The sequence below is a fragment of the Vulpes vulpes genome, chromosome 11 (assembly GCF_048418805.1).
Source record: "Vulpes vulpes isolate BD-2025 chromosome 11, VulVul3, whole genome shotgun sequence".
In the NCBI taxonomy this organism is placed as follows: Eukaryota; Metazoa; Chordata; class Mammalia; order Carnivora; family Canidae; genus Vulpes; species Vulpes vulpes.
The window spans coordinates 43,571,267-43,598,929 of record NC_132790.1 but is presented as its reverse complement, the minus strand read 5'-3'; the positions used below and the strand labels follow the sequence as shown (position 1 = coordinate 43,598,929).

The 27,663-nt window shown below is 43.9% G+C and overlaps 2 protein-coding genes across 6 annotated transcripts in view; both read right to left on the bottom strand.

The window, feature by feature from the left end:
• PIWIL4 (piwi like RNA-mediated gene silencing 4) overlaps positions 1-27,252 on the bottom strand; it is a 69,659-nt gene extending 42,407 nt beyond the window's left edge. The window contains exons 1-3 of one of the 5 annotated variants that reach the window (XM_072726203.1): positions 4,469-4,597; positions 2,988-3,120; positions 2,656-2,734 (exon numbers count right to left, since the gene is read on the bottom strand). Coding sequence is in view for 2 of the 5 variants with exons in the window: in XM_072726202.1 (XP_072582303.1) it covers positions 2,656-2,734; positions 3,993-4,079 (166 nt within the window). In the remaining 3 variants the exon portion in view is untranslated. Of the gene's footprint in view, positions 1-2,655; positions 2,735-2,987; positions 3,121-3,992; positions 4,241-4,468; positions 4,598-27,124 lie in introns of those variants that run through there. The other 4 variants (XM_072726204.1, XM_072726200.1, XM_072726202.1 and 1 more) reach the window with 4 other exon arrangements.
• Positions 20,694-26,535, bottom strand: FUT4 (fucosyltransferase 4). The gene has a single exon (XM_025993324.2). It carries the CDS (start codon positions 26,518-26,520, stop codon positions 25,351-25,353), a length of 1,170 nt encoding a protein of 389 aa, XP_025849109.2. The 5' UTR covers positions 26,521-26,535; the 3' UTR covers positions 20,694-25,350.
• Positions 27,253-27,663: the final 411 nt, after the last annotated feature.

The window sequence follows — 27,663 nt, the reverse complement described above, 5'->3', positions numbered from 1 at the left end:
ACTTCTTCCCAGATTGGGGCTAAATCTCTTACCTCTCTCAATCATAAGAAGAAAAACGGGGATCCCTGGGTGGTGCAGCAGTTTAGCGCCTGCCTTTGGCCCAGGGTGTGATCCTGGAGACCCCGGATCGAGTCACACATCGGGCTCTCTGCATGGAGCCTGCTTCTCCCTCTGCCTGTGTCTCTGCCTCTCTCTCTCTCTCTCTCTGTGACTATCATAAATAAAAATTAAAAAAAAAAGAAGAAAAACACCCAGAACACTGCTATCAGTTTTTTACTAGATCATTTCTTTGACAATGAAAGATAGCATTTCACCTTGGGGCATGTTATTTATTGTTAGGTTCTGGCAAATATGAAATTAAAATATATTTCCAAATGAACATTTTCTGCTTAAACAAGCATAGAGACGTTGGATTTCTGGATACAACTTTGGCACTTTGAAGATAATGTGAAAATAAATAAATAAAAGTAAAGAATATTACTGCGAAGCAAGTGTAGTAGTAATATTATTACGAGTAATCATATGACCAATCTCTAGGACTCTGACTTGACCTCTGTCTTTTGAAACAACCACTGCAATTCTCTCAAATGACACCATCACTTGTTCAAAACTGCTGCTCATACCCTTTCTGTGGAGTCAGAGTCTTCCAGGAAATCACATTTATTTAATTTTTTAAATGTTTAAAAATTATTCTTATTAGATTATCCATATCATTCACTGCTCTAGGTTTCAAAAGATGTTAGGTAGTTTCTAAAAAATCAATCTTCCATAAGATGGTAGTTCCGAGGGGTGCCTGGGTGGCTCAGTTGGTTAAGGGTCTGCTTTTAACTCAGGTCATGATCTCTTGGTCCTGGGATAGAGCCCTGTGTCAGGCCCCAGGTTGGGCTCCCCAATCAGCAGGGAATCTGCTTCTTCCTCTCCTTCTGCCCTTTCCCCCTGCTTGTGTGCGTGCATGCTCTCTCTCTCTCTCACTGGCTCTCTCTCAAATAAAATCTTTAAAAAAGAAAAAAATTTTTAAAAAAGATGGTAACTGCCAAGGGTTAGAGGGAAGAGGAAATGGGGAGTTACTGTCTACTGAGTATAGGGTTTCAGTTTTGTAAGACAAAAAAAGTCCTAGACATGATGGTAGTGATGGTTGAACAACAATGTGAATGTCCTTAATGCCAGTAGAGTATACAATTGAAAATGGTTAAGATGGTAAATTTTACATTATGTATATTTTACTACAATTAAAAAAAATCAATCCCCAACCATCACTAGTTATAAGAATGTGCAGCAGACATAGAAAAAAAGTCCCAAGAGAAGCTGGAACAGGATTTGAATGGTAGCAGTAGTGCTGGACCTGATGCATGGCCCCTAAGAACAGGTCTTCTGAAGGACCATATATACTCCTGTGAGCTCAGATCACAGAGGGTACTTGAGTAGAGCTAAAAGAACCCCAGTGGAGAATAAGAGCCAAGCAGTTGATGGTGGAGAAAGTGATGATCCACAGAGTCTGGGAGAACCTAAGTGCTTAGAGGTTATATGTTTATTAGCAATCATTTAACATCATAGCGCAAGGGAGATGCCTAACAGGTTTCAGCAGTGGTTATGGGGTAAACTCTACATTGAAGATCTAACCCCTGATATCTCAGAATATAACTACTTGGAGATGAGATCTTTAATAAGGTAACTAAGCTAAAATGATGTCATTTGCATGAGCCCCTAATCCAATATGACTGTGTCCTTATAAGAAGAGATGACGTCACAAGTACGGAGGGAAGACCATGGGAAGACACGGAAAGAAGGCAGTGATCTACAAGCCATGGAGAGAAGCCTCAGAAGAAACCAACTCTTGACACCTTGATCTTGGACCTCCAGCCTTCAGGATGATGAAACACCACATTTCTATTGTTTATGCCACCTAGTCTATGATACTTTGTCATGGCAGCCTAGCAAACTAGGGTATGGGGCATGCCAACCCACACCATGATAGCAGCTACTTGCAGTAGCATGTTGATAAATATCCTGAGTCCAAATGTGGACTTGCAGTGAAAAGAGCTACCATCAGAAGGTGATGTCTGGGGATCCCTGGGTGGCGCAGCGGTTTGGCGCCTGCCTTTGGCCCAGGGCGTGATCCTGGAGACCCGGGATCGAATCCCACGTTGGGCTCCCAGTGCATGGAGCCTGTTTCTCCCTCTGCCTGTGTCTCTGCCTCTCTCTCTCTCTCTCTGTGACTATCATAAATAAATTAAAAAGTTTAAAAAAAAAAAAAAGAAGGTGATGTCTGCCATGGGTAGGGAAAAAGAAGAGAGCAGTGGGAGCTGTTGTGTACCAGGTTTCTACCATCCCTGCAGGGCAGTGGCATTGACACTCCTATGTCATAAAGAATTTTTTAATATTTTTCAAAATTATTCAGTGAACAGAAAAAATCAGAAGACTGTACTCCTATTGCCTGTAGCCCAACTGCCAGGCAGTAGCAGGAAATGCAGTGGCAGACTGTGTTTGGGAGTCCCAAAGAAACATAACAAACACAGGTGATCCTCTGAGAAAAGGTATATGGGATGCTCTAGAAGTGACTCTGTTGCTATAAAGCAGCTGCTGTGAAGCTTAGCAGTCACTCCTGCTCCATTCAGATAGGACAGAAGTGAATGGAGCAGACCAACTTGCACTTACATTGCTGGGAAACCCTGCTTGTTCCCACGAAGCCACTGGAAGAGGATGCTTCCTTGTCACCAGTATCAACAGATGTAGGCTAAAAGGGGGAGAAAAACACCTTGGTCAGATTTAATATGTTAAATCATAACCTAAAAGGATAATACAAAATAAAAACTGTGGCATGTCCTAAGTCATCAGATTACCATGAGCTAACAATGTTAACAGACAAAATGCTTAAGAGATGATGAGAAGAGATTGCCCATTCTAGAAAAAAAGGATATGGACCTGCTATAGTTTTTCCCCCTTCTCAAACTTTAATGCTGACCATGAACCAGATACAGTTATTACACCTGGAGGTGTAAAGAGGTAGAGCTGTGAGTCTCACATCCAGAGAGCTCAGAGGGAAGGCAGTAGCCGTACACATGAACACAGCCTTCATATACTTCCACCGCCTCCAGACGGAGGCCTCCAGTGTGAACACATCTGTAACAAAAAAATACATTGAGCGCAGGGGACCTGGGTCACCAGCTCAGGTAATAACTCTCCTGAATAAATGAGTCCAAAAATTAGATCACAAAATAGGCCAAATGAACCATTAATATTTTGTTTTCACAGTATCTACCTCTTGTTCAGGAAGCAGTTTATATTGGCCTGCTAAAAAATGCATGAAGTCAAGAGAAAACAACGGCATGAAATTAAAGGCACAATGACAACAGCCTCCTCACTAGAGAACTTTTGGTCTAAGCTCCAAATACTGATAGGTAGGAGTAGCATTGCTCAGAAGTTGCAGATTTGCCAGCCAGTTTAATCTAGTTGCCTAAGTCTAGCCAGGGGCCCTGCCCACAGTGGTGGGTCAAGAAACAGCGGCTGGGAGCACCCGGGTGGCTCCGCCGTCGTCTGCCTTCTGCTCAGGGTGTGATCCCGGGATCTCGGGACCGAGTCCACCAGTCCACGCCGGCTCCCTCCGCCTGGGTCTCTGCCTCTCTCTCTTTCTGTGTCTCTCATGAATAAATAAATAAAATCTTAAAGAAAAAAAAAAGGCAAAAGAAATAGGGAATCGAAACCACATCTGCGTGTGAGATTACTTATTTTATGTATAAGTGCGACAAACCGCATCAAGTCACGCGCCCTGCGGTGGCACCATCGACGTACCGCAATTCTTACCAGCACCCTGGGCCAGGGCGCGCCCGAGCCCGCAGGCAGCGGGGGACGCACTGGCCTCTAGCCGAGCTCGGAGAAGCCCCCCCAGGGGAATGTGAGAAACCCCGGAAAGCCCCGGAGTGGAGCGGGAAGACAGGCGAGAGGCAGGTGGGAGCAGAGGGAGGTGGCGTCCCGGAGGGGCGAGTCCTACACACCGAGGGCGCGGCCGAGGGGCGCCCCACCTCCGTGGCGCTGGGGCCGGGGGCCCTGCCTCTCGCCCTGGCGCGGGCGCGGCCACTCATGTTCCCCGCGGGCGACGAGCGCGGGCCGACGGCGGAGGCTGCGCGGGGTGTCGGCGCGGGGTGTCGGCGCGGGGTGTCGGCGCGGGGGCGCGGGGGCGCGGGGGCTCCGCGGGCACGCAGGGGCGACGGGCTCCGCGCTCCGGGCTCCGGGCTCCGCGCCGACCAGACCCTGCGGTCCACGCGGGGGAGCGGCGCGCACCGCCCCCAACCCGCCCCCGACCCGCGGCGGCCGGGGCACGTGACCGGGGCGGGGCCCAGGCTCCCCCCAGCTCCCCCCCCGCCCCCATGTGGCATCCTCGCCCCTGGCTCCCGCCCGTCTTCCGTGCGAAGGTGGCGTCGCGCTGCCCTTTCCCGGTGTCCCCGGCCGCAGAGCCTTCCGTTCTGCGAACCGTTTCCATCCGTTGCCAGTTTACGAGGAGCTTGGTGCTGCTGCTGCTGCTGCTGGTCTTCGGATCACACATTTAGTGGGAAGAACGGAGGGAGACCAGGTGCCACGGGGCTGTGCATCAGCCTCACCCGGAGGGCTTTTTTTTTTTTTTTTTAAGATTTATTATTTATTTATGATAGAGAGAGAGAGAGAGAGGCAGAGACACAGGTAGAGGGAGAAGCAGGCTCCATGCAGGGAGCCCGACGCGGGACTCGATCCCGGGACTCCAGGATCGCGCCCTGGGCTGAAGGCACACGGAGGGCTTGAATAAGTGATCCCTGAGCTCTGTTCCCAACGTTCTAAGACAGCAGATTTGGGAAGAGACCTGAGTATTTTGTAATAAACTCACAAGCATGAGGCACCTGGGTGGCTCAGCCGGTTAACCACCCGCCTTCAGCTCAGGTCTTGATCTGGGGGTCCTGGGATCAAGCCCTGCCCTTGCTCCCTGCTCAGTAGGGAGTCTGCTTCTCCCTCTCTCTCTGCCACTCCCCCTGCTTGTGCTCTCTCGCTCTCTCAAATAAATAAACAAAATCTAAACACACACACACACACACACACACACACACAAGCAACTTTGGCACTCAACCAGATCAGGAACCATTAAAGTCAGTGATCAGAGAACCCTCAGGGTGGGGAAGGGACTTAAGTCCACGTTTAAATTTTTTTTTTTTTCTTCCTGTGAAGGAAAAGTCAAGACATATGCTACGGGACATGCACGTTGTTTTCTCTATTGTGTAGGAGAGCCAGGTAGAAGATTTAGGAAGTAATTATCAGCTCAACTGGAGCTGATTTTCTTTAAAGAAAATCTGAGTTGCTAAGAGAGTGGATCTTAAATGTACTCGCCACAAAAAAAAAAAAAAAAAAAAAAAAGAAATGGTAATTATGTAACTTGCAGGTGTTAGCTAACACTGGATTGGTAATCATTTTGCAATATATAAGTATCAAATCAACAGATTGTACATCTTTTTTTTTTAGGTTGTACATCTTAAACTTGTACAATGTTATATGTTAACTATATCTCAATAAAGCTGAAAAAAAATCTCTGAATCCTGGCTGAGACTATTCTGGTACTTGAATTTCTCTTTCACTTCTTGGTGTGAACAATCAATTCCAAATTGTTCCAATTGAAACACATAGGTAGACAGATAGATACAGAGATATTTATTTATATTTATTACATGTATACAGACATACACATGCCTTGTTTTATTTCAGGGAACACTATAGAAGAGACTTGCAGCCACACAACCAGGAACAGAATCCAAAAATCCCACCCTGTGTGGTCCCACATAGAAACCACTGCCCCTGCTGCTGAGCAGCTGAGCACAAATGCCATTGTCCACAACACTCACTCCAATGACGCAGGACACTGGATCTTGGGGTAAAGATTGCTGTCTCTGCTGCTCCTGGCAACTGAATGACACTTTGCAATTCATACTATCTGTGCCAAATGCATTCTGCACTGTCCCAGCCAGTCACCACGTCCTGAGTTAGAGGCTGGCATGTGGTCACCTGAGTGCTGGAACCTCATGCTCTGTCAGATTGCAGGAATGTTTGGCAAAGTGAGTTTCCTTCTCTTACAGAGGGGAGTGGGGTCTGCCTCCTACCAAGACTCTGTAAGTGTGAAATTCTAATGTGGGAACATTGTACAGGTGGAGCTTGGGGCAAAGGATAGAAAAAAAAAAGAATGGTAAATTTTAATTTTTGGAGCAATGATCTGAGATCTTGAACTTGATCTGGTACATTGTAGACACTTGGGTTTGGTTGGATGAATGAGTGACTAATAAATGACATCTTTCAACTTATTCCTTTGATAGTCTATTATGGGGTCCCCCTTTTGTCTACTCCAGTTTATACTCAAAAATAAGTGGAGTGGCAAATAAGTTGAACGATGAAATGATTATTCAGCATCTCCTTGCCATTGTTTGTTCCTAGGATTAAAAAAAAAAAAAAAAAAAAACCAAGATCTATAAGATTTCAGAGGATCTATCTATACACTGATATTTTACGTTAACTTTTATATTTCTTTTTATGTGCACATATTTCTGGGGAGAGTATCCATAACATTCATGAGTTTTTATGTGGCCCAGCCAAAGTCTAAAAAACCGTCCTAGTTTAGAGACTGTACTACTCAATCTCTGGTTCATGAAGATCCACTGACATAATAAAAATTCTCATCTTTTTTTACTAGTTACTTTTTTTTTACTAGTTACTAGACTAATTACTAGTCTGGGACAAGATAGGTAGAGGTTTAGTCATTTACACTCACTTTCAATTCCTGTCTATATATTGAAAACAAATAGTTGACAAACCAGCACTGGCTTACAGAAGATACAAAATAACACCAATTTAGGTGGACTTCTATTCCAGGACCTGTCCTGGTGCCAGACAAAGAGCAGGAGTGGAAAAAATAGTTAATGGGATTCCATGTTCAGTAACATAATAGACCAGATTTTTAAGTTGCCTCCTCCACTAAAAACAATTGATAAGATATTTTTAAAAAATCTAAAAGTATAGTACAACAATCAAGAGAATAATCATTTAGTCCAAAAATATAAATGTGGACACTAATCAAGAGAGATAATTTGGTTTTATCCTTAGGACATTTGCCAAATCTATAAAAATCTTAGCTTTCGTTTTCTCAGGCTCATGAGTTCTAAGAGACAGGAAATGATGACTAGAGCCTCATGTGGGAAGCATATGAGATATCCTCTCCCTGAAAATCTGAGAAAGCAAGATTCATATCCCCAGAGTAAGGGTGAAACAAAACAAAATCTGCTCTATCCTCCAATACAAGAGTTTTCTAAGGAAATTTGCATTTGGGATAGCAATAAAAGAAGCAAACAACTCTTTGGTGGAATTTGCAATCATGAGCTAACCCTTCTGTGATTTGTAGTCTAAATTTGCTTCACCCTTTGGCCCAAAATAACCTCAAGTCATGATTTCATTTTATAATGGTCCTGGGGGATCCCTGGGTGGCGCAGCGGTTTGGCGCCTGCCTTTGGCCCAGGGCGCGGTCCTGGAGACCCGGGATCAAATCCCACATCGGGCTCCTGGTGCATGGAGCCTGCTTCTCCCTCTGCCTGTGTCTCTGCCTCTCTCTCTCTCTCTCTCTCTCTCTCTCTGTGTGTGTGTGTGTGTGTGACTATCATAAAACAAAACAAAACAAAAACAAAATATTATATATGATAAAAAAGAAAAAAATTTAAAATTACAAATGCCCCTGCAGAAAAATGACAAAAGAACTACTTAGAGGGCAGTCCAGGTGGCTCAGCGCTTAGAGCCACCTTCAGCCCAGGGTGTGATCCTGGAGACCTGGGATGGAGTCCCACGACCGGCTCCCTGCATGGAGCCTGCTTCTCCCTTTGCCTGTGTCTCTGCCTCTCTCTCTCTGTGTGTCTCTCATGAATGAAAACAAAACAAAACAAAACAAAACAAAAAATCTACTTAGAAAATAACTCAGAAACATAGTGAAAAATCATTTAATAACTTAAAAATTAGAGTAGAAAACACCCACTTGGGGATCCCTGGGTGCCTCAGTAGTTTAGTGCTGCCTTCGGTCCAGGGCATGATCCTGGAGTCCCGGGATCAAGTCCCATGTCGGGCTCCCTGCATGGAGCCTGCTTCTCTCTCTGCCTATGTCTCTGCCTCTCTCTCCCTCTCTCTGTGTATCTCATGAATAAGTAAATTAAAAATCTTAAAAAAAAAAACCACCCACTTAATGAAAAGGAGTCAGTAAAAGAGGAAGGACAGTACATGAGAAACAAAGAAAACGGCTTCATAAATCCAACTGTATCAGTATTCACATTAAATGTAGATGGATTAAACAAGTCAATCAAAGTACAGATTATTAGACTGAAAACCGTACAAGATCCAACTATGCTATCTATAGCAGACACACTTGAGATTTAATTAAAAATAGATTAAAATTAAAAGGATGGGAAATATATCCCAGGCAAACAGCAACTGTAAGAAAGCTGGAGTGGACCAAGGAGACTTTTTAAAAAATATGTGTAGAGATAACAGGGATATTCTATAATGATAAAAGGGCTAATCCATCAGAAAAATAAAACAATTATAAACATATATACACCTAATAACAAGTACCAAATACATGAAAACAAAACTGACAGAAATAGAGAAATAGACAGTACAATAATGATGGTTGGAGACTTCAGTATATCACTTTCAATAATGGATAAGACAACTATGCAGAAGATCAACAATAACAAAAGAGAAGACTTGAACAATGCTATGAACCAACAGGATAAACTTACAGACATTTACAGAACACTTCATCCAGGAATATACATTCTTCTCAAATGCATATGGAACATTCTTCAGGATAAACCACTGCTAGGCCACAGACCTCTATAAATTTAAAAAGATAGAAATAATACAAAATATGTTATCTTATCACAGTGGCACTGAATTAGAAATTTATCAATAATTGAAAGAAATTTTAGAAACTCACAAATGTGCAGAAATTAAACAATGCACTTCTATATAATCAGGATCAAAGAAGATACCAAAAGGAAATAGAAAATACTTTGAGATTAATGAAAATGAAAACACAACATGTCAAAATTTATGGGATGTTATTAAAGCAGTGCTGAGAAGGAAATTTATAATTGTTATGTATACATTAAAAAAAAGAAGGGTCTCAAAACAATTACCTAAACTTCCACCTTAAGTCAAAGAAATAAATAGAAGAAACTACACCTCAAGTAAGCAGAAAGAAGGAAAAAGTAAAGATTAGAGAGGAAATAAACATAATATATAAGCAATACCTGAAATTAACTAAATCAAATTCAGTCCTTTGAAAGAGCAACAAAACTAACAAATCTTCACCTAGACTCACACACACACAAAAAAAAAAAGAAAAAAAGAAAAAGAAAAGAAAAAAGAAAGAAAGAAAAGAAAAGGGAAGGAAAGAAAAAGAATCAGTAATAAAAGAGGACGTTATAACTGACCATACAGAAATAAAGAGACTTATAAAAGAGTACTATGAACAATTATATGCAAAGAAATTAGATCACTTAGATAAAATAGACAAATTCATAGAAAGATGAAGCACTAAAGCTGATTCAAGGAGAAATAGGCAATATGAATATATCTGTAAAATTTAAAAGATTGAATCAATCAGTAATCAAAAACTACCCTCCCCTTCTCCCCCCAAAAACCTGGGACCAAATGGTTTCACTAGTAAATTCTACCAAATATTTAAAGAAGAATTAATAATGATTATTTACAGATACTTCTATAAAGAAGAGGAGGGAACATTGCCCAACTCATTCTATGAGGTTAGCATTAATCAGACACCAAAACCAAACAAAGATCACAAGTATGGAAAAGCCAATATCTGACCACAGACACAGAAATCCTCAACAAAGGACGCCTGGGTGGCTCCGCAGTTGAGCATCTGCCTTCAGCATAGGGTGTGATCCCGGGGTCTGGGGATTGAGTCCTGCATCAGGCTATCCATGAGGAGCCTGCTTCTCCCTCTGCCTGTGTCTCTGCTTCTCTCTGTGTGTGTCTCATGAATAAATAAAATCTTTTAAAAAAATAAAATTAAAAATATCTTAAAAAAAAGAAAGAAATCTTCAACTTCAACTTTAACTATATTTTGCTTCAAAATATAGCAAATTACATCCAGCAACATATGAAAAGAAATATACACATGACTAAGTGGAATTTATTCCAGGAATGTAAAGTTGGTTTAACATCCCCTCAAAATCAATTAATGTAATATACCATATTAATAAAAAAGAAAAACCCATGTCTACCTCAACAGATGGAAGAAATAGCATTTGTTAAAATCTGACATCCCGGGCAACTGGATGGTCAAAAGCCTCTGCCTTTGGCTCAGGTCACAATCCCAGGGTCCTGGGACTGAGTCCCAAGTCGTCCAGCTCCCTGCCTGGTGGTAAGCCTACTTCTCCCTCTCCCTCTGCCTGCTTATGGTTTCTCTCAATCTGTAAATAAATAAATAAAATCTTAAAAAAAAAATCTGACACTCCTTTATGACAAAAAGCACTCAGCAATACATGGAAATCTTCTCAATTTGATTAAGAGCATTTATGAAAATCTAGCAAACATCATACTTAATGGTGAAAACACTGGTTAGTTTCCTCCTAAGAGCAGCAATAAGCTGATCAAAATCTGATTCAACATTCTAGTTTTCATAATCTTATTGACCCTTACATTTTTACGTGCTCTCAGAACTAATCATAGCCTGAGTCACGGTATCGCCAGTGAGTTTTTGGACTACAGTCTATGGGACTTCTGAATAAGGCTTTGGGTCTCCAGCGAGGAGTTGAACAAGGGGCCCTGGCCATTTGGTGACTCCTTAACTTGATTAATTGGCCTAACTGTTGCCACCAGATTTCTCCTTGCAACCCCTGCCTTCTCACTTTCTCTAAACAGGGGTAGAGTGAACTTGTTTGGGGCCACTTAATGTTGGGAGAGCAGTAAGGAGTCCCTTTGGCCCACCTAACATTAGGTAGTGCTGTATTAAATTGTTTTAACCCCATAATATCCATTTTATTCATCCCATTTTTTAAAGTTTTTTTTAAATTTTTTTTAGTCATCTCTGCACCCAAAATGATCCTCATACTGATGACCCTGAGATCAAGAGTCACACGCTCCTCCCAGTGAGCCAGCCTTGCACCCCTATTCATCCCATTTTTAAAATAAACATCTAAAGAGTTCCACCCTGCAGGGATGAGGCGAATCTCATGACCTACCCCTTTCTGTTTCCTCTTTTCTTCACTTCTATAAATACTCCCTTTATTCACTTTATTTCTTAACAACTGTTTTTAAAATGTCTATTACTGGGCAAGGAGAAAGTTCCTGGTTAACAGCAGAGCGTAGTCATTGAGGGGGATTCATCAGAAGGGTGGCTGAGCCTCTTAATGCACCCCAAATCCAACAGGGCTGCTCTACTCCAATCTGTTTCATATATTGGGGCTCCACATAAAGTTTTGTTTAAGAAACTAGATTTTTCTCCTTAAAAAAAAGATGTGAGAGCCATCCAGATAGTCTTGTTCTTTACTTTTAAGCAAGGAACTACTTTTAAAAATTTAGAATGGCAATACAGTCAAGACAGTGCACCAGAAAACAGGTGGCCCGGGAGGCCAAGAGAATCAGCCCTAACTCTACAGTAATGAGATGTGTGCCCTGAAGCAAGTAATTAACCCTTGGTTATTTGTAAAGTGGGGATCATAAAAGTGGGGATCATAAAAGGGGATCACAGGGCATGCTGTGACTGTAAAATGGGATAAGATATGTGAGAAAGTAACCAGCTTAGAAGGCCACATAGCAGTTTCAGTGAAGTTCATCTCTTTGCTTCTTTTCCTCCTTAGGTAACCCTGACATACTCTCCTTGTGAAAGGAGTTTCTTTCCTACTCTATAGAGCAAACCTATTTTTACTTTGGGCTCTAGCCAAAGATAAAAGATGCTGAATATCCTTCTGAACAATGATTCCTGATATGTTTTGTTGCTTGTATACTTTCTGTTCCCTCCAGGGTTCCACCAGAAGAACTTGAACTTTGTATGCTTGATACTTTATCCCCAGCAACTAATCTGGTCCCAGTGCCTGACAAAATTATTTGTTGGATGATTGAAGACCATGAAAAAACTCCCCATAGCTTTTTCTTCTCTGGTAAATATTGTTCCATTGCTTCTTCTTCTTCTTTTTTTTTTTTAATAAAGAACTTGTATTCCAACTCTTTAATCATGTTTCCCAAATGACTCAGCAATTTTGGCAATCCTGAAAGCAGATTACTAAAGTAAGAAAAATCATTTACTCCCAAGTATTTTGATACACAGAAACTTGTCACTTCCTTACTTAGTTCAATTTGCTCACTGCTTAGAGTCTAGTCTGGGGCTAGTACACTTAGTAAATAAAGCAAGATATTATGTCCATAATTCCAAAAGAATCCAAATGGAATTCCAAGCGGAATGGCAGGGTTACCAAGCTGATGTCTAAATAATTGTGGTTTGTGGTTTATGGTATATGCTACATGCTTACAGAATTACTAGGCATTAAGGACCTTGGTAAACTTTCAAAGAAGGACTAGAGTATGACTAATTTCCACAATTGCTGCAATATTTTCAATGATTTTATTATGAAATAATGGAAAAAAGCTTAGCACTTTATTAGTCATTCTAGATGACTGCTAGCAAGTTGCTTTCAAATAGAAAAAGGCAGATGTAATCAGTAAAGACATTCATTCCTTTTTTTTCAAGGGGAATTTATCTGTTAAGACCGGAGGAAAGAATAAGTATAATATGGAAAAGTATAAAAAGAAAGAAGCAAATGGGTTCTTTGTTTAAATTTTTAAAGCTGCCTCTGCATTACTAAGGATTCTTTGTTGAGTTATGTATGGAACACAATAAACAGAAGCTCATTTAAAAGTGCAACTCAGAAAATAGTGCAGGCTGGGATCCCTGGATGGCTCAGCGGTTTAGCACCTGCCTTTGGCCCAGGGCGTGATCCTGGAGTCCGGGGATCGAGTCCCCCACCCAGCTCCCCGAAGGGAGCCTGCTTCTCCCTCTGCCTATATCTCTGCCCCTCTCTGTGTGTCTCTCATGAATAAATAAATAAAATCTTTTTTAAAAAGGCAGATTAAAAGACTATATAGTGCTCAGTTTTATTCATGACATTTTAGAAAAAGCAAAGTATAGCAAAAGGGAACAGATCAGTGGTTGTCAAGACCAAGTGATGGTGGGAGAAACTGTCCAAGGATGTATGAGGAAAGTCTGGGGAATAATAGAACTTGACCACATGACTTGGTTCCTGGATCCTGGAGGGGCATCTTCACACCATCAGAATCGCTGGAATGAATTACTTGAACTAACATTTCATTAGGCTTCAGACATGCAAATAAACATGGGGGAGCTGAATGCTTAGACTGCTATCTGCTCACAAATCTGTAAAATGAAGAAGTAGCTGCAAAGGCCATGTCTTCTTGGCAGTTGTTCTGGGCAAACCAAACTGAAGCCTTTGACAGTTCCCCTCATTTTCTGGAAACGATCCAAAATTCTTCATTTCATTTACAAGGCTTTTCACAATTAGATCCTGATTTGCTCTCTAGAATGATCTCTTGTCCCCTTCACGTCACTCCTACCCCAGCACACCCTTGCCTTGTCTTCTTGTCCAGAATTACGTAAAGTTCCTCTAACTAATCATATTCTCTCATACTTGTGGGCTTTTGCCTATGCTAGTTCCTCCTGAATGCATACCTCTTCTGTTCACTTAGAAAGTGTACTGGTAACTCCTTGTCATACTTAACAATTCACTCAAACTTCTCTAAATCAAGGGACATCTTCCCTGATCTCTGCTCACTCTGGCCACCCAGGCTGAGGTAGACAGCCCTCATCTGTGTTTCCATTACGCTTCATACATTCCTGTGCCCTGGCTCTAACCAAACCACTGGAAAATCTTCATTTGTCTGCTTCTAAACTATCATCTCCTTGAGGACAGGGACCAGTTTTTTCACCTTTGTTTTTAGAGTGTAGCATGATACCTATTATGTGAAAATATATGTTGAATAAATGAATGGGTGACTGGATTGTTGGATAGAGGTAGATGGATGAATGACAACTGGTTACATATGTTTCTGTATTTCTTGTTTATTAATAATCTGATTGACTGGTTTTGTATTTCTGGTTATCCTACCACAACTTCCTCCTTTCAGATATGAAATACATACAAATTAAGTTAGGTTATAATAGCTACAGAAAATAGTATGTACCAGGTTGGAGAGGACTCACATATTTTAACATTGCTTGACTGTGAATCATCTATATGGCGGCACCATGTAGGAAATACTAGTCTCATGGCTTAGACAGTATAAAGATGAACGGCAAATCAGACAGTTCTTACATACTGTTCCAATTTGATCATTATTCTATAGGCCCACATTTAGTCTAAAAAATAACATCAAATAACTAGACTCTGTGATTCTTCCTCTCTGCATTGAGGAAAAGGAGACGTGGCAGGAACGGGCAGAAGAGGACACTATGCTCTACTTAGATAGTTACTGGGGACAGGGAGCTAGGCTTAGTTGAATGAAGCAAAATGAATAAATTAAATAATTATGTATGAGGAAAAAAATCTAAAAATTAAAATGTATTTTTAAAATGTACTTTTGGCATAACAATGCTTTCTTCCAGATACTCTTAAACTTAGTAAGTTGGCACAATATACAATTCAAGTAATAGAAATGGTAATGATGGGATCCCTGGGTGGCGCAGCGGTTTGGCGCCTGCCTTTGGCCCAGGGTGCGATCCTGGAGACCCGGGATCGAATCCCATATCACGCTCCCGGTGCATGGAGCCTGCTTCTCCCTCCGCCTGTGTCTCTGCCTCTCTCTCTCTCTCTCTGTGACTATCATAAATTAAAAAAAAAAAAAATGGTAATGATAATATATGCATGTAATATGGTATGAAAAGCCATTCTGTAGGTTGTCTTTTAGTTTTGTTGACTGTTTCTTTTGCTGTGCAGAAGCTTTTTATCTTGATTTAGTTCCAATAATTCATTTTTTCTTTTGTTTCCCTTGCCTTCATAGATGTGAAGAAGTTGCAAGAAGTTGCTGTGGCCAAGTTCAAAAAGGGTGTTGCTTGTGTTCTCCTCTAGGATTTGGATGGATTTTTGTCTCACATTTAGCTCTTTCATCCATTTTGAGTTTATCTTTGTGTATGGTATAAGAGAATGGTCTAGTTTCATTCTTCTGCACGTGGCTACCCAATTTTGCCAGCACCATTGATTGAAGAGACTGTCCGCACGTGGCTACCCAATTTTGCCAGCACCATTGATTGAAGAGACTGTCCTTTTTCCAGTGGATACTCTTTCCTGCTTTGTCAAATATTAGTTGACCATAGAGTTGAGGGACCATTTCTGGATTCTCTATTCTGTTCCATTGATCTATGTGTCTGTTTTTGTGCCAGTACCACACTGTCTTGATGACCACAGCTTTGTAGTACAACCTGAAATCTGGCATTGTGATGCCCCCAGCTCTGGTTTTCTTTTTTTAATATTCCCCTGGCTATTCAGGGTCTTTTCTGATTCCACACAAATCTTAAGATGATTTGTTCCAACTCTCTGAAGAAAGTCCATGGTATTTTGATAGGGATTGCTTTAAACGTGTAAATTGCCCTGGGTAGCATTGACATTTTCACAACATTAATTCTTCCAATCCATAAGCATGGAATATTTTTCCATCTTTTTGTGTCTTCCTCAATTTCTTTCAGAAGTGCTCTGTAGTTTTTAGGGTATAGATCCTTTTTACCTCTTTGGTTAGGTTTATTCTTAGGTATCTTATGCTTTTGGGTGCAACTGTAAATGGGATTAACTCCTTAATTTCTCTTTCTTCAGTCTCATTGTTAGTGTATAGAAATGCCACGGATTTCTGGTCATTGATTTTGTATCCTGCCACACTGCCGAATTGCGGTATGAGTTCTAGCAATCTTGGGGTAGAGTCTTTTGGGTTTTCTACGTACAGTATCATGTATCATGCCATCTGCAAAGAGGGAGAGTTTGACTTCTTCTTTGCCTATTTGAATGCCTTTTATTTCTTTTTGTTGCCTGATTGCTGAGGCTAGGACTTCTAGTACTATGTTGAATAGCAGTGGTGAGAGTGGACATCCCTGTCATGTTCCTGATCTTAAGGGAAAGGCTCCCAGTGTTTCCCCATTGAGAATGATGTTTGTTGTGGGCTTTTTGTATATGGCGTTTAAGATGCTGAGGAATGTATCTCTACACTCTGAAGAGTTTTGATCAAGAATGGATGCTGTAAAAAAAATAAAATAAAATAATTTTTAAAAAAGGAATGGATGCTGTATTTTGTCAAATGCTTTCTCTGTATCTATTAAGAGGATCATATGGTTCTTGTTTTTTCTCTTGTTGATATGATCTATCACATTGATTGCTTTACAAGTGTTGAAACAGCCTTGCATCACAGGGATAAATCCGATTTGGTCATGGTGAATAATCTTCTTAATGTACTTGGATCCTATTGGCTAGTATCTTGGTGAGAATTTTTGCATCTGTGTTCATCAGGGATATTGGGAGATCAAAATTCTGTAGGTTGCTATCAAGTCCCTTTGCAAAGCTTTTCTTTTCTTTTTTTAAGTGTCATTCAAGATTTTCAGATTCAATCCAAGAAAGCGTCTCCTGAATACAGTAAACCCCCAATCCCTAAACTTCTGGTTCTCTAAAAGCAAAGGAATAATCAAAGCCCCCAGTGGGCAGCTCAGCAGCATCTCCCCAGCCCCCCAGTACGTACACCCTTCTTTCTACTCACTCACAGCCAAAAGGATTTTGTCCAGCTTGAACTGGGGAATCTATTGCAGATGACATAAACCTACAATCACCAATCTGTGAGCAAGGAAGCTGTCTTTCAAAGCTATGGTACAGTTTTAAAATCCAATTTTTTTAATGGAGATAACTATGAATATATGACAAAATATTGCAAATCGGGGTATCTGAGAAAATCCAATGCCATGGCTACAGTTAAGTCAGGAGCTGAAATCAATGCTATATTCAGCTACACATTGCTCAAGAGCCATCACTATTTCTTCATGTGGCCAGTATCTGCTGTCATTCCATCACTGAGAATGCAGAGAACTAAAAAACTAGCATGACGATAAGGAACCTGGCACCAGAAGGAATGGCCTTGTGTTTTCAGCATCTACCACTCAAGCCCCGCTCAAAAGACCTGGGATCTTCTCTAGCTTTTACCAACCTACTTCATCCCCCTAGGGACTGGACCTCATTTCTTGCCCTCCTAGCATAGGACTGTGATCTTGCTTTAAGCCACATGGACTGACCATCTGAAACAGCAAGGTTGCTGCTACCCATCTGGCCCTAGCCTTGTCTACTTGGAGACACTTGTACTTACTCCAGAAGACCATGACTGCTGTTAGTTTGACATCAGCCCTCACCACAAGGTCTCCAGGCTCTTGTAGATATCATGTTAAGAGTTGCTGGCAACCATTCAAAGAAATTGCCTCTAGTGAATGAGTTGGCCAACTTTGGGTAACACCTTCCCCGTTCTGGCTCCTACTTTTTTTCCAAATGTCCAGACTGGAAAGTCCCAGCAAGCTTCCTGGTAAGCCAGTGCTAAGTATATGCTCCCATATCTTACAAATGCGCAAATCCAAATTGAGAGTAGTTGAGAAGATTGCCCGTATCAGTAGCTGATATAACTCATGTAAACTAGGACAGAGGAACATGCATGACAGTTATTGCAAGACTTAGACTTAGTGAAAAGCAGAACACTATAAGAAAAGAAATATTTGGAACCAAATGGACAGGTCTTAGAATCCTGCTTGGGTATTATATGCATAATTGTACATGATTTACCTGTTTGATTCTCAGTTTACTTATCTCTAAAATAGGGATAATGACTGTATTTGTTATCTATTGTTGCACAATGAATACCTCCAAACCCTAAAATAGCACATGTCATCTCACAAATGCTGTGGGTCAGGAATGCAGGCATGATGCACCTGTGGGCTTCTGATTTCTCGACTCTCCCAATGTTGCCATTAAGATGTTAGCCAGGCCTAGGCACTCATCTGAAGCCTCAATTTGGGGAGAATTGCTTCCAAGCTCACTCATCTGGTTGGCAGGACTCAGTTCCTCTCGAGCTGATGGATGGGGCAACTCACCTGAGTAGCCCAGAAGGTCTTCCTCAGTCTCTTGCCACAAGGCAGCTCACATCATGTCAGTTGGTTTCTCTCAGAGTTAGCAAGCTAGAAAGGAAGAAAGGACTCCCAAAACAGAAAACCAAACTTTTAACAACCCAATCTCAAAGTTTCAACTTTGCTCTTCTGCCATATTCAATTCATTAGAAATGAGTCCCAAAAGGGATGCCTGGGTGACTCAGTCCTTTGGACATGCAACTCTTGATTTTGGCTCAGGTCATGATCTCAGGATCCTGGGTTCACCCCACTCCCTTGGGGAGTCTGCTTGTCCCTCTCTGTCTCTCCCTCTGCTCCGGCATATGCACATGGGTGCTCTTTCTCTCAAATAAATGAATAGATAAAATCTTAAAAAAAAAAAAAAAAAAAGAATCAAGTCCCTAAATCCAGACCACACTTAGAGGGAGATAGTTACAAAGGGCATGGATACCAGGGGACAAGGACCAATGCGTGTGATCTTAGAGGCTGCCTATCACAATGCCTTCAATGTAAAGGGGGGAAAATATAGAGAAAGCACCCTGTATTCTGTAGGAGTCTAATAAATAATAAATGTTAGTGAACTCTGGCAAACAATTCTTTTTTAAAAGTCACAAATTTGTGCCTCCAAAAGAAGGAGCCTTGATAAATCACTAAATAAGACCCATTTTTATCTAAAGGCTTGACTGCTAAGATAATTGTGCTTAATTGTATCTCAGAGTAAGTTTCAGGTAGTGTAAAAGAGATTTCTGAAATGTCTACCTAACCTAGGAGAACAAGAAAAATCATAAGGAAAGAACAGGTGTTTCCAGTTGCTAGGATAGCAAAATCCCTATAGAGATTAGTCATTTTCAAGGTAATACTTACTAATGACATTTATTTTTAACTATAGTATTAGTGAAAACTATCAGGTAGGCAAGGCAAGTGTTGACACCAGAGACTATACTCCTTGTACTTTTTGAAAAGAACATCAAAAAGACTTAGTTTGTGATCTCACAAGACATGCTCGTTAATGTGGCACCAAGGTGCCTCAATCGATTAAGTGTCCAACTCTTGATTTTGGTTCAGGTGATGATCTTGAGGTCTGGGGATCAAGCCCCACATGGGGGAGAGTATTCTGCTTAAGGATTCTCTCTCTCTCTCTCTGCCCCTCCCTCCACTTGCACATCCACTATCTAAAATAACTAAATCTTTTAAAAAGACATGAACTAGAGGATCTCAAAAATTCAGTCCTTTATAACTTAAATTGTTTAATCATAAGATTCTCCATGAAACTAGTAAGTTGATCCCATGTACTGAGTCTCTTATGTTCTTCTGACTCTTCTTCAAAGGAGTCATTTGGTGATTATGGCTACATTAAAAAATAATAAATTTCTCTACAAATAGATACTGAGTACGCTTGAAATATACCAACTGGGAATTAAAACGAAAACAAACAAAAAACCTGCAATGCATGTGAGGTTTTCCAAGAAGCATTTACAAGAGTTCAAGCATCTCTCATCATGAATCAGGGGGCAGTTTTACGTATCTGCTGAAATGTTAGTGTACTCCTTGTTGAAGTCCTGGCTTTCCCTGTCAGTGAGTTCAGACTTCTTGATTTCCCTTTCCGTGTGCCAACAGATGCCGTGTTTCAAGCTGGAACAAAGCTTTCTTTTCAGCAGTGCACCAAATGGTGGGTTTACTTTCTTCCCTCATTTTCGGTGCATCTGTTCCTCCTTGGTCCGGTCTCTTTCCATGTCAATCAGCTCTTATCTCCCCCCTCCTTTTCTAACTGCTCTTCTCATTTCTCTTCAAACACTGCTTATTAGTTTGCCCCAACGTCTTTGCTTTTTCCTTTTCTCTCTCCACTCCCCAAGGATGCTCACCAGCTGTCCTACCTTATGGTGCATACTCCTTTCCACTCATTCATTATTCGCAATTGAGTACTCACTACTGAATCCTCTTTCTTGTCACTCCTGTTCCTTCTCTCAGCTGGCCACTGTTGGTTTTCACAATCTGCCCTGAGAGGAACACATCCGTGGGTGTGGGTGTGGGTGTGAGTGCGTGTGTGTAAAAGGAATGCAGAGAATATATTCAATATTTTTCCCTTTACAATAATTTGAGCGTCAGCTATTAACAAGAAGGATGCCTTTGCCTGCCACTGTGTTCCCAATCTTTATTCCAACTCTTTTAAAATGGCATTATTTAGTTTACTAAACAGGAGATCAGGACAGTACATGGAGTGTGTTAGAGCACTTAGTTAAATCAATTGGGATGAGAGAAAGGAAAACACTACTTGTGTCCTTGGAAACAAGTCACCGGGCTAAAGTGAAGAAGCCAGGCAAGAAAGATAAAAGGACGAGCTGAATGAGACCTGGTGCAACTCAGAAGAGACAAACCATCATATTTTAGTCACCAATCTAGGACAGATGAACTTATAGAAATCCCTCAACCAAGAAACATCCCATGTGTCATAGTCACACACATTAGTGTCTGGAGGATACACATTATAAGCAAGGAGTTGCTTTCCATCTTAGTACTTTAATCATCTCATCAAAATAATCTGAACATGCATACATAAACACTTGATTTTTTATAAGAATGTGTAGCATAAAAGTCCCTGAGATACATCCAAAAATGACTTGAAATGTGTTCAATGCAATTATTCACCAAATTACCAAAATCTTGGCTCCCTTCCCTCATATCTAAGGCATGTGACACTTTTTAAAAAAATATTTTATTATTTATTTGAAAGAGAGAGCACAAGCAGAGGGGAGTGGCAGAGGGAGAAGCAGGCAACCCACCAGGCAGGGAGACTGATGTGGGGCTCCATCCCAGGACCCGGGATCACGACCCGAGCTGAAGACAGACGCTTAACCTACTGAGCCACCCAGGTTCCCTGGCATGTGACACTTTAATATATACATGTGCACATGTGTCCACATATATATTTTGACACTAAGTCAGAGTCTCCCTCTCTGCTGCCTGATTTTCTGCCAGTTTACTGCTGCTGGGTAGGAAGTCATTTTCAGACTGTAAAGAAGGCACATGGGGAGATGAATTCGTTCTTAAGACCTGGGGTGTCACTTGGCAGAATGATGGCAAGTGAAACCAGAAGGTCCCAAGAAAAGACTCTGTCCAATCTTCTCATTTTGTAGTTCAAGTGACAGAGGCTCAAAGGTGTTGTGACTTGCGACAAGTAGGGCAAGTTCTGCCGCTACTACTGTAACATCAGGCAGGTCTGGACTCCTTCCTATGTAGAATGGACAGGTCATAATCACAGTTAACATCTTCCAGGTACTTCCTATGTGCCAGACACTGTACTGAGTACTTTAAGTGTCTTATCTAATTCTCCCAACAGTTCCATAAACTATAGATGATTACCTTCAGTTAGAGATGAGGATATCAAAACCCAGAAGGCTTAGCTGATGTATCCAAGACAAGACAATCAGGGAACGTTGCAAAGCTGATCTAGGAACCCAGGAATATCTGCCTCCAGAATTCTTTAATTCCCATTCTTAAATCCCTTCTAAGAAATACAGTATCATCAGGTGGCTTGTCAAGTTCCTTTTATGTCTGAAAGCCTAGCACAGAGTTGACAAACGGCGGCTAAATCCAGGCACCTGATCTGTTTAAACACTGTCAATGGCTGCCTTTGAGCTACATCAGTAGTTTAGTGGCAGCAGAGACTGTATGGCCTGCAAAGCCTGAGATATTTACTCTGGCCCTTTGCAGAGAAAGTCTGCTCATCCTGCTCTAGAACTTTAAAAATTTAGAGTATATGTAACTGTATGGCACTTCACAGTATACAAAGCACTTTGGTACACACAGTCACATTTAATCCTCATTTTGCAGAGGCATTCGTGCATTTTAAGGGAGGAAGCTAGAGCTCGGAGAGCTAAGTGACTTGCCTACTCAGGACCGGGGGGCAGAAGGCGGCAGAACCACATGCCCAGGTTCTGACTCCACGCTGCGAACTCTTTCCGTGAAGCCGCCTCCTCACCGACCACCAGGGGAGGACTTAGAAACTGGAAAGAGTGTGAATACTGATAGCAAGTCAGACTGCCTTCCTGATCCCAAGCATCATTTTGGGAGCACTCATGTCATTGGAGTCATCAAGTGCCCAAAATATTAAATTTGTAATGAATTGGAAAGAAAAGTCCATGCCTCATAAAGGGAGGGCATGACAATCACAGAAAAGACATTTCTGAATATACATGTTGTATTTATATGCATTTTTATGCGTATAAATATAATTTTTATATTAATGGACATGAATTTTAACCCACCCAACTTAAAATGATATAGAAAATAACATAAAATGAGCAACTGCCGTATTTCTCTTACTCTTTGATGAGATCAGATTTCTAAAAAAAATTGTTCCATACCCTAAGTTTGCACATAAATAAAAATGCAAGTATACTCTCCTTATGCTAAATATTTAATAAATGTGGTTAGCTTTAAATAGACTCACCACTAAGAAAAGCATCAGTAAAATACTCATGTAACTATATAACTTAATTTTTTTTCAAAGAAAGCATAGGTGTTTCCTCTTACTCTGCAAATTCAAGCTCAATTGTAAATAGCAATGGCAATTTTTGATATAATACAGTTAAGCTTTAGTGATACATCTGAAATACACAACATGAGGCCCCTTTTTATTTTAGATATATCCTATATTTATATATAAATATATATATAAATATATATAGATATATATTTAGATATATCCATATGTTGAGATTTAATGTTAGACATATAAATGGATATGGAGGCACCTGAAATCACTGTAAAAAAAAGGAAAAAATTTCTCTTTCACCAATTGACTGCTGTGTTAAGCACCTTTATTTTACTTCCCCAAATGCTCACAAAGAGCTGTGAAGCATTTTCCTCCTCCTTTTTACAGGTAAGAAATCCAAGGCTTAAGGTCATTACTAATTTGCAGGGGTCACATAGCTGGAATTCAAATCTAAGCCAGATTACCTCTAAAATCCACTCTCCCACTGCCCCATGTAGATTCTCAATAACACCAAGATCATTGGCCAACACCTCATAAATACTCATTTTAAGAAGAGAATTTTTCAGGGCACCTAGGTGGCCCAGTCAGTCAAGCATCTGGCTTCAGCTCAGGTCATAAGAGTCTCCTTCTCCCTCTCCCTCTGACCCTCCCCCTGCTTGTGCACACTCTTTCTCTCTTTCAAATAAATAAAATCTTTTTAAAAAATAAAATTTTTCCTTATTCTTTATTGGCTGGCTGATACTTTGTAATTCCACCCATGCTATAATATTTTAATAACGAAGTTTTATCCGTGGGCTCTAATTTTTCCTTTTAAGGAAAAGGAAGAATTGCAGCACCTGGATTCCAGTGAGCTCTTTAAGTGAGTCTGCAACAAATGCAAAGAGACAAAACTTACTTTATGATTCAGCTAACTGTCCTAATCAAATGCACAATTACAGTTTATAGCAGAAGTTTATATGAACCTAATTAATCTTGGACCACACCCAGAATAATCAGCCACTGAGGGTCCTTATTATAATAAATGGAGGAGAAAAAAGAAACCATTGTTTGAGGCTGTAAATCAACTGGCTTTCTAATAATTGACCTACAGCCTGTACTACATTACAGAATGTCACTTGAAACAAATAGTTCTGCCAATTGATTTTATCAAAGTTAATTCTTTATTTGTTGGCAATGGCAGATTCGAAGAGCCTTTAAAGGAAAGGACCTTCCTTGCCTTACACATTTTTGCGTCTTTCCTGGCATCCAAAGTGCAGTTTGGCACGGAGTAGGCACACTGTGACACCCACTGAATATACTGTTCATTCAACAACTTTTTGAGTTAATGCCCATATTTTCAAAATTGGTCCCATGATACAGTCTCAAGGTCACTAGAAATGTGAGGTTATACTGTGTTACCAGGCAGATCAGGAATGGAACCTGTTGGCCCCAAGGAACCTTGCAGATTTATATTTTAAAGAAAGCCCAAGCTCACCACAGGCACTAATTTGGTTCCATTCCCTAACAACTAAACAGTTAACCAAAAACTGACCAAAACAAAAACTGGCATTAACAGACACCATGAAACTTTCTTCCTCTTCCATGATTCCATAATGCGGTATAATCTCTCATTGTTCTGCTGACAGATAATGCCAGTACCCCTGGAGGACTGACATTCCTGCTTCAATTTCGGGTCCGGTAAAAAAGAGAACAAGTAATTTTGCAGAAAGTGAGACTGTGGCTTCCTTCTCTGTAAACACAGGCTGGTTTTCTGGAAAGAGGGGAGAAGGTTGCTTCTGCTTTATTTTCACATCTGTAATTATGCTTTTTAAAAAATTTAGGCCCTAGAAAAACATAGACACAGAGGAAAAAGGTTAGGAGAGGATTATTCACATTGTAAAGGGATTTTTCCATAGGGTTGCAGTAAATCCTGAACTCTCCTAAAGCAGTGAATTTGGGATTTGATTTAAAAGCAGCTTTTCAAAAACACATTTGTATAAAAGTGAGGTACACTTATATATATATTCATCTGAACTCTTCTCCGAGGACAATCTAGCATCTTCTTTGCATTCATAGGGCAGGGGAACAAAAAGTACTTATTCTGGAACAGCCAACAGATTCTTGGACCACCCTCCTCTCCCTTCTTAGGTGAGGCTTTGCAGAATTCAACCAACAGACCAACAGACCCACAGACGGAAAGGCCCACTTGTGGCCCTAGTCCTTTCGCGATTCCGCAACAAGCCTCCTTCTAAAACCGGGGGGCTTGCTGCTCATTGGCTCACTGAAGCCAAAGTCAAGGAGCAGTGCCTATGGGTCTGGATTCAGCACAGGCCCCGAACAGGGCCTGCGACCAGTGAGCAAAGTCAGAGCAACGGAGTCAAAGGCCTGTGGTAGAGAGGGTGTTTCTTCCCCTCGGCGCTGGCCACACGGTGAGGAAGGGCTCCCTTCTTCAGGTGACACCCAAACGCTAGTCGTGCAAAACAAAAAACCCTGAGAACCAGGGATCCTGCCCACCCAGTTTTTGTGCCGAAGGAGACTGCTTGCCGGATCACCGTTTTCCCACAGAGCCACATGGGTGTCTGGAAGCCTGCGTGCGGCCTTGGTTCAGCATCATGGAGGTGCGCAGCTGCGCTGCGGGCGCTGGCCATCTGCCCTCCCCGTGCCACCGGCCCGGGCGGCTTCACCGCTCAAACCAGCGAGCCAGGTTGCGGACGCTCTTGGGCCGGTCCCCGGCGGCCTGCACGGCCTGGCAGGCGCGGCACCAGGGCTCGTCCCAGAAGGAGGTGATGTGCACCGCGTAGCTCCTGCGCCAGTGGAAGTAGCGCCGGTAGACCGCGGGGTTCCGGTCGAGGAAGAGCAGGTGCGCGGCCAGGGCGGCGGCGCTGGGGAAGTCGTCCACGTGGATGAAGGCGCCGCGGGGCAGGAAGCGCTCGTAGTTGGCGCGGTCGGGGCCCAGCACCACCGGCACGGCCCCGGCCAGCAGCGCGTTGCGCCAGAGCTTCTCGGTGATGTAGTCCCGGTGCTGCGAGTTCTCGAAGGCCAAGTAGAACTTGTAGCGCGCCACGGTGTGCAGCAGCCCGCTGGCGGGCACCGGGCGCCCGGGCCCCGCGCGGCCGAACACGTCCACCGCCAGGTGCCGGCTCAGCTGCCGGTAGTAGCGCACCCGGGCCTGGCGCTCGTCCCAGTTGCTCACCACCCAGGCCACCAGCCCGCGCTTCCGGGCGAGCGGCGGCGCCGGGCCCGCGGGCTGGTCGCTGGGGCGGGCGCGCGGGTAGAGGCGGCCGTAGGGCACGAAGACGTCCGAGTCGGCGCGGTACGAGAGCGTCCAGTTGAAGAGGTTCCCCGCCAGGTCGCGCAGGCCCGGGGAGTGCGAGGGCGACTCGAAGTTCATCCACACCCAGCGCTGGCCCGGCGGCCGCGGGTCCCCGCGCCAGGGCGGCGGCCAGTCCGGGGCGCCCCGCGCCAGGTCGCGGTGGTGGAAGAGCACGGCCTGCGCCTCCCCGTAGGCCGCGCGGTCGGCGAGCAGGCGGCAGCCGCGGATGCGGAAGCGCAGCCAGCAGTCCGGGGGCCTCCTGGCGCCGCCCGCGCGCCCCGCGAACGGCTCCCACCACAGCAGCACCCCCACGGGCCGCGGCGGGCCGGGCGGCGCCCAGGGCGGCGGCGGCAGCTGCCCCCAGCACGAGTAGGCGGCCAGGGCCGTGCACAGCAGGCCGGCGGCCAGCGCGGGGGCGCCGCACCCCGGGCCCCAGCCCCGGCCCCGGCCCCGGCCGCGGCCCCCGCCGCCGCCCCCGCCCCCGCCCCGGCGCCGCCGCCAGCGCCCGCCGCCCGCCGGGCCCCCGGGCGCCCGCATGGCGCGCGCGTCCGCAGCCCTGGAGCCGGGGCGCCGGCTCGCATGTTGCCCCCCGCCGCAGCCCCCGCCCCCGCCCCCGCCCCCGCCCCCGCCCCGCAGCGCCACGGGGCGGCCCCCGAGGCCCGCGGCCCGCCGCTCCGGCCCTCCTCCGCGCCGGGTCCCGCGGGGCGCGCCGCCGGGCCAGGGGAGCGGGCCGGGCCGCCGGGCAGGACCCCGCCCCGCCCCGCCCCGCCGGGCAGGACCCCGCCCCGCCGCGCCCCGCCCCCGCTGCGGGCTCCCGGGCCTGCCCGAGGGACCCGGGAGCGGGGCGGCCCCGCCGCGGTGACCGCGACCTCGCGACCCGCCGAGCCCCGCCCGGGGCGACCCGCAGGCGCCGTGCGCTCCGTGAGCCCGGGTCTCCGGGCCGGAGGCTCCCAACACCGCTCCCTTGCCCAGCTCCGCAGCAGGGCGGGCATCCGAGCAGTGGACACCTGCCCTCCCTCCCTGGCCCGGCCTCTGAACACCCCTGCCCGGCGGCGCCCGGCTTCCTCCCGTGGGGCGCGGACGGCTCCGAAAGCAAAGAGAGAAACGGGGGAGCCTCGCCCGCTCGGCGAGACGAACGCACCGACTGACCATTCGTTTGAGCAAGCGCGGAAGAAAGAGCGGACCCCACGCGCGGAGACTCCGTCCAACACCCTGCACCACGACGGGAGGACCACGGTCAGGGTGTGAAAGAGAAGGGCCTCCCTGCCCCTGCGGGTGTAACGGAGCATCTACTTCTAGCGTCGCTTGGGCAGCCCCCCCCCCCCCCCCCCCCCAGCGTGCACTTGAGCTTCTCACCCTAGGCCTTCACTTATGTTACTAGGCCCTTACCGAAGTCCGAACAGGACAAAGCTGGGCTGCCACCCACCTATGCAGAGGACGCAGCTTTGAGAGAATTTCAGTAGACCACAGCTGGCCATGGTGGTGGCCCAGCCCAGTGCCATACTGTTACCAGATGTCAGAGGAGAAACGGATTTCCTGGGATTGGGGCCAACCTGTCTGGTGTTTTTGAAGTTATGCATACAGAAAATAAACTCAGATTTGCCATTAGGATTTCCTGGAAAGAACTTTTTCTTTAAAAAAAAAAAAAAGAGAGAGAGAGATTTTATTTATTCATGAGAG